This window comes from Copidosoma floridanum, unplaced genomic scaffold (assembly GCF_036245765.1).
Source record: "Copidosoma floridanum isolate Cflo_tuat_1 unplaced genomic scaffold, Cflo_Japanese_pri ptg000015l, whole genome shotgun sequence".
NCBI lineage: Eukaryota > Metazoa > Arthropoda > Insecta > Hymenoptera > Encyrtidae > Copidosoma > Copidosoma floridanum.
In genome coordinates this window covers 3432038-3447190 of record NW_028321892.1, presented here as the reverse complement: position 1 = coordinate 3447190, position 15153 = coordinate 3432038, and the positions used below count along the sequence as shown (strand labels likewise).

Genomic DNA, 15153 nt, shown 5'->3' with positions numbered 1-15153 from the left:
TGGGATTTTGTTCTTAAACACACATCACAAGTCTTAATCACATCATCAACTACGGCTTCTCTCAGACTTTTTACTTCCGGATAGTTTTTCTGCAGTTCCCTTAGATACCCCAACGAAGCATGGCCCCGTTGTTATCTTTAAATTTTTTATAATTTTCGCTAAACGGACTTTGATTGTCTTTTATTTCTTCGGTCAGGACTTTTTCGACTTCGTGAAATTTTCTGTCATTTATTAAAAATACATCTTCAAAACTGTCATTATTCAACTTACCGACCGAGCTCTCTGAATTTTCCGACTTATTATGTAATTTTATATCTGCACTTGAATTTTCAGGAATAGTGTGTGCTTTTGACTCAGCCGTCAAGACTTTCATTCTTTTGTTGCCCGACTTAACAAATTCAACCATCCATTAGGGTTTTTTGTATATTCCCGATATCCATACATTTTCAGTATTAGAATCGAAAATACTAATCTCTTTGTCATCTAAATAGATCGACAAGCCCATATCAGCAAATTTCCGTAGCGACAAGAAATTCCCGATCAAGTCGCGAGCACACACCACTTCCTTCAACTCAACGTTGTTATTGCAATTTTTAAGCAGCACATTTCCCACTCCCTCCGTTTTCAAGTCTGCGGATGAGTCTGAGTTTGCAAATTTTATTTTACCAATTTTGTTTCTGTCAATATTTGTAAAGAATTTTTCTGACTTTGCAAAGTGATCAGTCGCTTCCGAATCAGCAACTAATTCAATCTTATTTTCTCCATCCGATTCTGAATTATTTACCCAACCTACAGAGTTTGAAAACAGAGTATTGGGGGGCTCGATCAACGTCAGAGACTCACCTTTATTTGACCCTGAAGCATTTTGTTTTTCCTTCGTCTCCCGGCGCGGCCCTGGTCAGAAACTTTCTGCCTTTTGGAATCTTTTTCGTCCCTGACGTTGCTAGAGTCCCTTCAAAGTTTCGGGAATTAGAGCGGCCTCGGCCACTGCCACGGCCACCGCTGCGGCTACCTCGATTCCCTCAACCTATACGGCCCTGCCTTTGAAAATCTCATGAATCAGACTTATTTTGCTCACCACATCTCGGGCTGCATCTCTTGTGAGCTGGGATGTCATGCACGAAAGTGCCACACGTGTAGCACTTCCTGATTCCGGTACCTGCCTTCAGACACTTGTCAGCCATATGGTCCCAGTCATCACAGTTGAAGCAGTAGAGGCGGTCCTGGGGCCAAGATGCAGTCAAAGCTGCCCTCGTGGGGCGACCTCCAGTGGCTTCTGCCAGGACTTCTGACTAAACCTTTAACATGAACGACATGAGATTTTTATATGTCATATCCTTTCCATTTCTGCTTTGCATTTTAAGCGTAAAGTCTGTCACCTGCACGCTAGGTACCACTCTGACTACAGCGGTATAAAAGGCGTCTCGCTTTTCTTCTTCAGAAAAGGGACCAGACGTAATTATAATCTCATAATTTCTGACCAGTACCTCAAATTTTTCTATGAATTTGGCAACCGATTCTTTCCCTTTGTAAAATTTAATTTCATGCAATTTTTTACGAATCGCGGCCGTTGTAAGGGGGCGTCCTTCCTTCTTAAGTTCTTTCAGACTTTCCAATATTGCAACCAGATCTTGCAGACGAAAAGTTCTTAAATGATATTTTTCCGTTACTCTACTTAATAAAATATCTCTGACTTTTAATTTATCTTCTTTGATCATGTCTTCGTTAATAAATTCCGTATTTTTAATTGAAGGATCAATGACATATAGTAATCCTTTAGACCGGAGTTCAGACTTAAATTGATCGAGGAAAACTTCGAACTTCATATCTTTAGACAGATGATAATTGTATATATGTTGAGTATCACGGCCGAATTTATGTATTTAATTGATAGTTGTCGCGAGAAGTTCCGCGCTACCTTTAGATAAATTTTCTTTTTTTGTGTCATTCAAGAACGTTTTCAATTTGTCTTCTAGACTCACCCGTGTTCTGTCGTTGCGAGGAGTTGATGACTGCAGGGGTGCCCCGGTTGACGGTTGGGCCTCGGATGATTCGACCCTGTTCACCTGTTCGCCCAACCGGGACAACCTCTGGTCAAAATTGCGCAGGACCAAAATTATCTCCTCCCTTGTTTTCTCAACCCCCTGCCTTTTTTTCTCTGCCTTTCTTGCCCATTCTTCCTCTACCTTCCATGCCTCCTCGTTTGCTTTCTCCTGCCTTTCGATTATCTGGCCAATTGCGGCCATCATCGAGTCGAACCTAGCCAGCATGGTGTTTTCTGAAAAATTTTAATTTTTCTGTTTATCTGCCATATGCAACTTCGTTTTGCTGACGTTTATCCATTCATATTTGTTTTCAATGGTTTGCACATTCTTTACTTCAAGTTAGGTATTTTCCGGTGTGCGCGACGGAGAAGAGGGGGCTGCTTCATGTACAGACTCATTTCCGCCTAATTTCTGCCTAAGATTTTCACTGTCTACATTTATCTCATCAAAGTTTCGGACTGCTGACATTTCGTACTTTTTCTCATCTGACATTTTAAACACATCGACCGACTTTTCAAATAACCCGGGTTTATCACGAGCAGGTTCCTCGCTTTCCCCGTCTTTCCTGAATAGATTTTCTGGCAATGTCACTTTGCTTTCCTTTTTACAAATAAATTCAATGATTTATTTGTAATCGTCACTGATCAGATAATCTAAAACAAAAGATGGACATTGTTTTCAGGGAGTCAACTAGAAATCCACCGAACGCAAGCCGAATCTAGTCAACGTGGCCCAAAGCGTGTTCTCGTGCTCGAACACAAAGCACGATTGCACGCATGGCACTCACACAGCCGCGTGCGACCGAACACAAGTCTAACGTGACTGTGCGAGTCACACGGAAAATAATTTCGTCTACACACCTTTGGCGGGAATATCCCTTTGCCCGACACATGCCATTATTCCCCTTTTATCCACCAACAAGATGGCAGCTTGTTGTCGCGCCTCTGACTTGACTTGGGATGAAATTCCCCGACATATTCTCGACAGAGCATCGATAGTTTGCTCGTCTAAAAGAAAATGTTAACATTTCAAAATATCAGCCTTTTCTGACTAAATCTGAAAACCGCCTTGAATATAAATTGCCTAGAGTTCAATTAATTAAAAGCACCGGGAAAGGACATATATAATTTTCTGCCGACACACGTTCAAACTTTCCCAGTTCAGACATTTATATTGTAACGCGCACACAACAGTCGAGGCGACAAGAACAAGAGACGCGAGAAAGCACGAAAACAAAACACAAACGGCCTCGTAATATGTTTTCAGTCAAAAAGCCTCGCGTCATCACGAGAGGGAGAGAGAGAGACCGAACTCAGCCGCAATCTGTTGTCCCCCTCTCGATCCGACCCGCTCTTGTATGTGCGTGTCGCGCTACCGATGCCACGTGTTTCTTGGAATCCCGCGCATTTCTCGAAATGCACAAGAAATCCCTTTTGTTACCTGACGTCGTGGCGTCCAACCTAGGTATCGCTCGAAAGAACAAAGTGTTGACCTATCGCTGATCTCGGTCCCGGCGTCCTGAGTTGCTCCCCTACCCTCGACCGGCGTCGACAACGCCTGGTCGACAACGGATTCGGCCTGGTCACCGGGGGTCACGCTCTCGGCCGCTTCCTCGATCGGACTCTCTTGTCCATCCTTTGCTGTCTCAACCCTTTCCGCCATCCTCCCTTTTATCACACTTACCCACACAAAAAAAATAAAGAAGAGAGCACGCGCGGTGATTCGAGTCTGAGGCCCGTAACCTGAAGAGGTGTGAGTAAAGGGGGTGCGCGAAAAAAAAAGAGTATTTTATAAAAGAACAAAACGTTTATTTAATTTGACTGCCGATCGACGTAACACACAACTGACTTGATACAGTTTACAGACTTACTACTGACAAAACTGACAAAGACAATAAAGAGAGCTGACGAGAGGTGTAGAAGGCACGGTACCTTACACTGTACTGACTATAGGGCCCGCAAGTATCACCTTGCCTGTGGCGCTGTCTCACATACTATATATACTGCCTATTGAAAAGTTGTACATGCCAACAAATTTCAATATTTATAATTTTTCCGCTACCTCAAAAGTTATTTTGCTTTATAGTATACATAAGTGAGATAAAGTATGTTGAACTTCAAAGCGTTCCTATGAGTTTCTTCAATTTTAATATTTATGATTTTTCTGCTGCCTTCAAAGTTATTCGGTTGTATTGTATGCATGGTTGAGATTAAATATATTTGAGTTTAAATCAGTCTTATATTATTGTTAGTGCAGTTGGAGCCCGTTTTTGACTGTAAAACTGCTTTTTTCTGTTGTTAATGTAAAGTGAATACATAGTTAAATAATTTTTTTTTTTTTTTCTTATCTTTAAGTCGTTTGGACTTGTAGTTGATGTTAAGGTTTTTTTTTGTACTTTTCCTAACTGTTTGAATTGCTGCAAAGAAAACTTTGTCAATTACCGCAACATAGAATACGTATTGTAGTTTTATTGTGTCAACTACCATAATTTTACGGATTAAATTTGATTATTATTCAGTTTCAATTAAACCTTATTGCTTCATTGATTTATTTCATATATTATAAATCAAGTAAGTCACTTTTGTTCGTTTAGTTAATTTTTTTTTTTTTGGGAGCTCTCTATATAGTACGTCAGCTAGGTTAGTCGGCTAGATTCAGCTTCATGTCGTTAGGTATGTACGCCTATTGTGTTTCAAATTTGAGGTTATATGAATGTTAATATTAAGAGAAACATATTATTTGATTTATCAGGATTAAAAAGTGATACGTGCTGACAGTTAATTTTGAATTGACTAATTATCCGTTGTTAACATCTTGGTCTACAGGAAACCCTTTGATTTTTTAACTTTTTGTGTGTATGATAAACAGTTCACGTCCTCACATGTACTTTATTCACACTCGCGCAGACATCATGTCCCGTGTTCTAGTGGTTGTGGAGTCTGACTCGAAAGCTCAAGGATGAAGGTTTAAATCCTTGTCACTGCAGATCTTTTTTAAAATATATCAATATCTATGTACAATAAGAAAAACCTGTCGATATGTATTAATCGTCTGATAAACACGTTTTCACTCGGCAAATATATAATATATTTTTCTTCTCCTACTTGAATATAAAAATACTTTCTAAGTAACGTAAAAATTACTATGTCGAAATAGCAAATTATCAAGGTAATCTGGTTTTACTATGTAGCAAAGTAGTTTTTATAACATGGCGAATAAGTCTCAGCTCTCCTATAAAATATAGTAATTTTCATTATAGTTGTAACACTTTTTCTAACACGACTTTTTTCAGTGTATGAAACTGGATAAATCAATTATAAATTTTAATACAAATCGAAGTTTAAAACGCATAGAATTTACCGTTGTAATTTGGATAAAAAACGAGAAACAAAAGTTCATGTTTATTGATAAAATAAAGTCCTACAATAATTGATTGACTACGTACAAACATAGAGTGGACAGCGGGTGCTTGAAAGAAGTTATATTTCTAAAAAATTTTATGGCAGATAATATAATTATAAATATAAATTTACCTTCTATGAAATGATATTGTGTACGAAAATGGTGCAATAATCGTTGGAATGAGTATACCATCTTTGACTTTAGAATTCCACTCACAAAATACAGCAATCTTTTTGGTTTTTATTCCGATTTCAGTTTTTTTAAGCGTTCTACTCTTTGGATAATTCAACATCAAGTAACCATGGAAATTTTTTTAAATATTTAATGTGCCATAAATAAGACGCAATAGTTTATAAAAAAATATCGGCTTTTAGCGATTTCAAGAATTCATGCAGTAAACAATTACGTTTTTGTCATTGCATTTTAAATATTTTTGAAAATTTTCCATGACAATATTATATTTAATTTTCCAACTAGTACCAAAAGCTTCTAAACGTTAAAATTGGATACATAATTAGAAAGACATAATGAGATTCCTGTCTTTTTGTATGCAATTGTAAAATTAAAAAGCATTGAAACAGTAGCTAGCAATCTCCATTTTTTTCATTCGTAACAAGCTACATTAATGGATGATCATGAGAAAGCTTATTCCAAAAGTGTTGAATCACCCACTCTTTGACTTTTGTTAGTTGGTTGATTTTTGACAAAATACAACGCCGTAATGATATCCTAGCTTTTACATTATTTAGATATGAGTTGGTTTAATTTTTTCCTGTTCCCAAAACTAAAAAGACGGATAAAAAAACGAAGATTGGTAACGATTAAGGAGATAAAGACTGCATCACTGAAAGAGATTAAGACTTTACCAAAAAATATTACTCAGAAGTGCTTAGAAAATTGGAAAAAGCATAAATACAAGTGAAAATATAGGATATAAATATAAATTTCCTGATAATATTACGCAGCAGAAAAAATTTGAGAAGTAATTTCTGTAAAACTAACACACCGTAGTGGCGTAAATTTTTGGAGATTTTTTCCTCATCGTTTCTTTGATATCTTTTAAGGTATCCTCGAAATATGGGGCCCTGAGGTGCTATATTATTTAAACAATTTAAAACGCTTTTTCGATACCCCATGAGTAGAGACTTGATTTCAAGCCATCTGTTGTGGCCCTTAAGACCTCGATTTACACAAGTTAATCGCAGCTCGTGCTTCACACTTACGCGAGTGCGTGTGTACGTCGAGATTTTCGGAGAGCTACATCAGATGGCACTTAACCTCGTTCCTTTGTGGGAAGTTGAAGATGTCAATGCTTGTCGTTGAAGCTGGTTGCTGAGCTGCCCTACTGCTGCCGTGTTCATGTAGAGGTCGAGGATTGGAAAGAATGAAGTCTTGCTTGTTAATGATAACAAGGTTTTATTCTTGATTAAAGCAAATTACAAGGTTCCTCGCAGGGCACAAACGTCTAGCAGCGTCGGTAGACAAAAAAGAACTGGTTGGCTGTGCGAGCTAACGTGTGTGTGGCGCAACGGTCATGAAGAGTGAGCGAGAGAGAAAAGACAGTATAGAAGACAGAAAATCCAACACACTTCCCTCCTAGAGAACGCAAAAACTGTTGAACAATAATTGAGAGGCGTTTCGATATAATTGTAACGCTAAAAAGTTACAGATGGATGCTCGCATGCCGATTATTACAAATATATCAGTATTAAACGATGGTTAAACGCAGCTTAATAGTTACTTAATACAAAAATTTATGAAAACTTACAAAAGAAGACATAAACATTTAGTCACAAAATATAAAAATGTAGAGTCTAGTTACAAAATTGTCTTTGGTCGCAATATTTATTTATTACATCAACTTTAAATAGAGTTAATCATTTACTAGAGTAATATATTAGCTTAGCAATTAAAATTCAGTCACAATAATATTAAAGATATTATATGGGTTCATAATTAGAAAAAGTATTCGGCTGTGGTTAACAAAATTAGTTGCACAAAAATCACAATATTAGTTTTCTTATTAACTAGACTGAGACTATAAAGGCTAATTAAACACATTTATCAGGCCTCGCCAGGGGGGAAAGTAAAGAAAGATGCGAATAAGCCTTATTTAGAAGTAATTTGAGGGGTTTGGAAATACACTTTTTTTTTATAGGTCTTTAAAATGGAAAGCAGCTCTGGAGGTTGGATGATGAGAGAGGGGTAGTCCAAGATCGGAGTGCTGAGGTCATCCGGAATGAAGTGAGCTGGCTTGAGTTGCTCAGTGTAGACTTCTTAAGGGGTGCCGTTGACGTCGATCTTGTAATCCAGATCTGAAATCCATTCAATGACTTTAAAAGGGCCACAGTAAGATCTTTCAAGAGTTTTAGCCACTGGAAAGCGACGAAAAACATGAGAACAAGAGCGGAGATCCTTGAAGAAGAACGTTCGGGGTTTATGACGATGTTCCACAGGAACCGATTTAATCTGTCTCATATGCTCTCTGTAATATTCAATGAATGTTTGAGGATTGGCCATAAAGTCGTCAGGGATGAAAAATTCGCCAGGAATTCGTAGAGTAGTTCTGTAGAGGAATTCAGCAGGAGAAGCTCCAGTGTCACTGCGAACAGCTGTGCGAAGGCCTAACAGAATAGAGGATAGAAGCTTAAGCCAATTGAGGCTGTGTGACACATCAAGGCAGCTTTGAAACTGCGGTGCCAGTGTTCTACCAGGCCGTTGGCAGCGGGGTGATAAGCCACGGTTCGTTTTCTCTAGCAGCTGATGAACGAGAGATATGCGTTAAAGAGAGAGGACTCGAATTGGGAGCCTTGTTCTGTTATGATGAATCTAGGAGCACCGTAATTAGCGACCCAGTTCTCTTGAAACGTGCGAAGTACAGTGGAGGCTTGAATGCCCCTAAGAGGAACAGCCTTAGCCCATCGGGAGAAACAATCAATGATTGTTAACAAGTAAGAGAAACCTTCACAGGTTTTGAGAGGACCAAATATATCCATATGGATGTGGCGGAACCTGTCATCAGGCGCAACGAAATGGCTAGGTTCATTTTTGACGTGGCGAGATATTTTAGATTGCTGACAGTCTAGGCAACCCTGGCACCAAGACCTAATGTCACGGTGCAAATTAGGCCACACGTATTTTTGACATATTAACAGGGCAGTAACTTTGGGTCCAGGATGCAACAAGGAATGAACTAAGTCAAAGATGCGTTTGTACAATGATTTAGGAATGAATGGTCTTAGAATTTTACCAGTAAGATTGCAGAAGAGGCTGATCTTGTTGTGACCAAGTTCGATACTCTTGAGATTAAGTGAGCAGTTTGACGATTTGAGAATCGATTCGAGCTCTACGTCAGTTTACTGATGTTGAGCAAGCTCTGACATTTCGAGATCAATAGGAAGTCGAATCATATCAATGCAAGAAAGAGTGTCAGCCACTACATTGGGTGTGCCGGAGAGGTGTTCGATGAAAGTCGTGAACTGAGAGATAAAGCAGAGTTGTCGTCGCTGACAAGGGGAAGCCTTCTCTGCTTTTTGTTTAAAAGCGAAGATCAAGGGCTTATGATCAGTAACGATTTTGAAAGTTCTGCCTTCCAAAAAATACTTAAAGTGTTTGATTGCCTCAAAGATTGCTGTGAGCTCTTTGTCGTAAGTGGTATAGTTTAACTGAGCTTTAGAGAATTTTTGAGAGAAGAAAGCTACTGGCTGCTAGGCGTTGTTAAGAAATTGTTCGAGAGCGGCGCCCATAGCGAATTCAGAAGCATCAGTTATAAGACGAGTTGAAGTATCTACTGCCGGATGAATTAAGAGTGCGACATTGCTGATATTGGTTTTGGTCTTCTCAAAGGCCTGTTCGGCTTGAGGAGACCAAAAGATCAAAGTTTAGTCGTTTTTCTTGGTGCCACGAATGTAGGCATAGAGAGGAGACTGTTCTGCGATAGCATGAGGAAGGCTGCGTCTGTTAAAATTTGCTAGTCCCAGAAACCTGCAGAGCTGAGCTACCGTCTCAGTTTTGGGAAAATGAGCAACGGCTTCGACATTAGTAGGACAAGGCCTAGAGCCACATTGATCGATGAGGTGGCCAAGAAAAACTATCTCAGACTGGCCAAACTCTCATTTTGGAACATTGAGTCGAAGACCAAAATTCTTGAGGCGATCAAGAACAATACGAAGGTAACTTTTGTGCCCCTCAGAAGTGGAGAAAAAGACAAGAATGTCGTCGAGGTAGACGAAGACGAAGTATAGGTCACTAAGAGCACGAGTTATGTATCGCTGAAAAGACTGGCAAGCGTTTCGAAGGCCGAAAGGCAAAGACGTATTCAAAAAGCCCGAAAGGCGTAGTAAGTCTTGACAACGTCAGTTGGAGCGACTGGGATTTGGTAGTAGGCACGATAGAGGTTTAATTTAAAGAAGACTTTTTTACCACGTAGTTTTACGGCATAGTCGTATTGGAAATTTATCTGGGACGGTGCACGCGTGAAAACGACGGTAATCACCACAGACTCTCCAAAAGACATCTTTCTTCCGAACCAAATGTATCGGACTGACCCAGGGGCTGTTGGAGTATGTGCATGTACCCTGATTGACCAATTTTTCGAACTCACCCTGAGCTGGCTTATATTTTTCGAGATCGCGGCGTCTCGTACACACCGTAACAGGAGGACCATTAGTCTCTATATGATAAAAGACATGTTTAGCAGTTATCGGAATGGAGGGCTTTTCTCCAGTGACTTCAGGGAAGTCATTAAGAATTTTATAGAGGGTCTATAATTCTGACGTGAAACGTCGACTATGAGCCAGAAAAAGTGAAAGAAGTCCGCACCCAGGATGGGGGCTTGGGACTTCAGCATGAATAAACGTTCAAGGAAATCGACGTTTAAGGCGAAGATTAAAATTCAGACGTTCCTCACCGAATGTCTTGATGACCGAGTTGTTGGCCGCAAAGAGTTTGAAGGTAGTCGGCTCGGCAACAGAGTTTGTGTTGGGCAGTAAAGAAATTTCAGCTCCAGTGTCGACTAGAAAGGTCAGGCCAGACTGCGAGTCACGGATATGGAAGCATTTACACTTGCTTCCCGCTCTCGAAGCTTCCACTCGAGGGGAAAAAGTTAGTTTTCCTGAGAATTCGGTGAAGAGGCCGTCCATGAGCAGTTGCCCCTACAGCGGTGGGCCTTGTCACTATACTTCGCATGCACATAATAAAGTTGATTGTTATTGTTTTTGGAGCTTTTACTTTTTCTTCGGTTACGGTTGTAATTGTTCCGACTGCGTGAACGAGGATGTGAACGAATCGAACGGGGTGGATTATTACTCACAATTTCTGCTTGAAGTCGTCTACGTTGAACGAAAGCTGTTTAAGCGTCCCGAAGGCCCTGTCGTCCATGGACGAGAACTGAGCTTTGACTAAAGAGATCTCAGCCTGAATAGCCGAGACACGGGGGTCAACAGGAGGTGTCTAGGAGTTAACAGAAAAGACGTGAGATGTATTCGCCGGTAAGCAATCATAGAAGCGGTCTGCAGCATCGGCCAACTCAGAGTCGGTCTGTGCACGTCGTATAAGAAAGTCTAATGCAACGAATTAAAAATAATTTTTCTACATTTTTTTTACTACACAATATAATCTGAAATTTTATATGCAACTAAAATTAGGCAATAATATTATATGAAAAAGGGTTAACTATAAAAAATTTAAAACAGACATTTATTCGTTGGAATGAGGAAGTTTGTAATTTTGAAGGTTATGATGGATTTTGAGTGAACAGAACGTATAACGTACATACCACTGCAATCTAGTGTTTTGAAAGTTTTCAGGTTATTTTACTGCCTCTTTTTGAAGTATTTGTTAGTTGATTGCTACTCGGTATTATACATTTACTATCACGAGATCTTTTACGTTAATATTCCTAAACCTACAGACTTTATATTTTGGTATAGGTTTATATCTAAATACGCACAACATTCGTTGTAGATCATAAACAGTAATTAATGTTGTAAGCACCAATCGTTTACATTCTTACAAATACACACAATTGCACTAATTTATTTTGTAAGAAAAGCGCTCTTTAAAGACGCAACGACAGCTCTTAAACGAAGTAAGCCAAAAATCAAATACAGTAGCATGTATGCTGCAGTTGCTGGTAACACACATGACATATAGAACGAAAGCTGAATGTTATACGACAACAAGTGTTAAATGCATAACGGGTGATGTTTCACGTCATTTTGAATTTTTAAAACTCGATAATAGAGTTATTACAAGCCGTTTCAAATGATATTTAATTTATATTTATTTTAAGAGAATACCGCTATTCTTATCCAAATGGTACGTAATTTTCAATTTTTGTGGTAGTTTTTGGTAATTTCAAACCTCCCTCAACTTAATATCTACCTTTCGGTATTTTTTTTTTTTTTTTTTACATTGTGATGTTTTCATTCTTGTAAACTAACAAGAGTCCAAGGCATTATAAGTTTTTCATTTAAAAATACTATTAAGGAGGTTCAATCCATCGCTATAATCCATGTGACGCTTTGTATAGTTTGATAGGTTGTCTGTATTTCTTGCTCTCCTGTGACAACATAACCTTTTGTAGCTTTTACCACGCTTATTAATTAGCTTCTTCTCTCAAAAAAATCCTCAAGATGTTTAATAAAATTCAATACGATCATTAGATGCTTTTTTATCATTGATAAAATTTTTATCTAAAGTTCGTTGTTGATAAGCAAGGTATAGACAAATTTATTTTATTATACTATGAGACGACTATGATTCTTTCTACTGTTACGTATGTTTTTAGTTTTGAACCCCTAGTAGCTCTCAACCTATTAAGTAAAGCAGTGAAGCATTAATTTTATTAACACAATTATTAACTATTGTTAGTTCGCACTTAAATAATCTGAACAAACTTGGAATCGTAAAACCAAAAAAAAGGAGGGATGAATGTAACAAATTACAGACAACAGAGAGCAATTTTATCACCATATAAATATCCTATGAACGTTGTAATTTTTTTTTTAAATTAAGGTATCGTCAATACAGCATGCGACTTATTTTCAATACTTTAGTGGATGAACCGTAGTTATATTTTACATACACAACTTGTTTGAAAATGGAATGGTAAAAAATATTTCAGCGATTTACTCAAAAATAGGTATTTTCAAACTACTAGCTGATAAGACTTAGTGTTAAAACATGCGAATGAAAAATTAAATGTTTGGGAAACTGCACGCTTAATCTTTAGAAAAGTTTTACTTTTCATATTGTATATTATTGAGTTAACAGCTTTTGTTCTAAGTATTGATGTTTTTGTAAAAAAATCGTTTTTCAAACTACCTTGACATATTATTTACATGTAAAAATGAGCTAAATTATATGTTACTCAATACAGCTCAACTTAATACAAAAATAATTTAAAAAAAAAAACATTTTTTTTTCTTGTTTCAGTTTTCTACGATAAAGATATACTCACACAAATTGAGCATGATAAAAAAAGAATTACTACTCATCCATGGAAAAGTGTTGAAATTAAGAGTAAGTAGTAGTATTTATAAAAAAAAACATCAAGAATTTTTCTTTTTTTTTTTTTTAAGGTTGGAATTATATTTAAAACGATTAATACAGCTTTAAAATAGTAATTTTAACATGAGTATTTATTAAAAATTATTTTGAATTATTACTAGAAAACAATGCTGCTAAATTTCAATCGTTGTTAGAAAGGAACGAGGTACTAATTAAGATGATTACTAAGCATGTCAATTTGACTGAGTGCCAAAAAAACTCAAAAGTCAGCGGATCGCTATGAAATGTACTCATTGAGCTAAGTGTGATGAAAGACTTGGACAGAAAAGACAAACTATTAATATTTCTTCGTCAACTACTCTGAAAATAATAAAAAATTTTCTATTGACCAATATGTATTCATAAAATTTATATGTATTCAAATCATTATTCTTGTATGATTTATCGATCCAGTAATATCCTTCCATTCCCTCTATGACGGGCCGTTATTCGCACACCACAGCGTAAATTTGAAACAAACATTTATTCGTTGAAGTTAGGAAGTATGTAATTTTGAAGGTTATGATGGATTTAAAGTAAACAAAACGTATAACGTATATACCACTGCAATCTAAGGGTCTTATAAAGCGTTTTTAAAGTTTTCAGGTCATTTTACTGCCACCTTTTGAAGTATTTGTTAGTGGATTGTTACTCGGTATCATACATTTACTGTCACGAAATCTTTCACGTTAATATTCTTAAGACTACAGACTTTATATTTTGGTATAGGTTAATATCTAAATACGCACAACATTCGTTGTAGATCATAAACAGTAATTAATGTTGTAAGCACCAATCGTTTACATTCTTACAAATACACACAATTGCACTAATTTATTTTGTAAGAAAAGCGCTCTTTAAAGACGCAACGACAGCTCTTAAACGAAGTAAGCCAAAAATCAAATACAGTAGCATGTATGCTGCAGTTGCTGGTAACACACATGACATATAGAACGAAAGCTGAATGTTATACGACAACAAGTGTTAAATGCATAACGGGTGATGTTTCACGTCATTTTGAATTCTTAAAACTCGATAGTGGATTTATTACCAACCATCTCAAATAATTTTTAATATATCTTTCCATTCCCTCTTTTTAAACGAAGTAAGTCAAAAATCAAATACAGTAGCATGTATGCTGCAGTTGCTGGTAACACACATGACATATAGAACGGAAGCTGAATGTTATACGATAACAAGTGTTAAATGCATAACGTGTGATGTTACACGTCATTTTAAATTCTTAAAACTCGATAGTGGATTTATTACCAACCATCTCAAATAATTTTTAATAAATCTTTTCATTCCCTCTTTGACTGGTCGTTATTCGCAAACCACAGCCTTACTGCAACAACCATATTCTTGACACCTCTCTTTTACCCTAGGGTACAAAAGTTTTTATTTTAACCTTGCAATGTTATTTTCCATTTTGGTCACATGCAACGCAAGTATCTAACTGGGCAGTATACTTTACTGCAGATTTTCTACATAGTAAAAAATACAGTTCTTGTAATTTAGATACTGCCATGTTGTTACTGTAGGTAAAATGTACAGTTAACGAGTTGTCTATATCGCCATTTTTATACCCTACTGTAGCTGTGACCGATTGTGCCTCTTGTCTCCTATGTTATTTGTGTCTTGTACTGTGCAGTGTAGAAAAAAATCTGTACTACAGTCCGAACTCTTGCAAGTTCAAATTATACCTAATTTTTGGCCTACTGGTCTCAAAACCTTTTACTTTTTTTACCGGACTCTTAGCAGTAGCAAGCTCAATTATAATACGTTACTAGTTTTTGATAAAATTGTTAGTAATCTAAATAAAAATTTATTTTTGCAGTACTAAAAATCCTGTCGTGTAAAATCTTTACTGTTTACCGTAGGTTGCATGTATTGAATATAGTTTTAGGCGTTAAGAAAGTGACGCAGAATATTCATCGAGATTAAAGCAGCAGCATGAAAATCAATGAATTTAGAATTTATTAAGTAAGGGATCAGCTTTTTATTATATTCCTCGAGTGATCTCTTAAATCTTCTAGATTTTTAAATACGTAAAATATGTATTTGTATTTTTGTAGCGATAAGTAATGAAGGCATGTAATGTAAAACGTTTTTAGTTAAAAATTTTACATCTATTCCTGACACTTCTCAGAACAAA

The 15153-nt window shown here is 37.1% G+C and overlaps 1 protein-coding gene across 1 annotated transcript in view; it reads left to right on the top strand.

The window, feature by feature from the left end:
• Window positions 1-13342, top strand: part of Pldn (biogenesis of lysosomal organelles complex 1 subunit pallidin) — a 196934-nt gene extending 183592 nt beyond the window's left edge. The window contains exons 5-6 of the mRNA XM_014353806.2: window positions 12885-12971; window positions 13121-13342. Coding sequence (XP_014209292.2) covers window positions 12885-12971; window positions 13121-13153 — 120 coding nt within the window. The 3' untranslated portion in view covers window positions 13154-13342. The remainder of the gene's footprint in view (window positions 1-12884; window positions 12972-13120) is intronic.
• Window positions 13343-15153: the final 1811 nt, after the last annotated feature.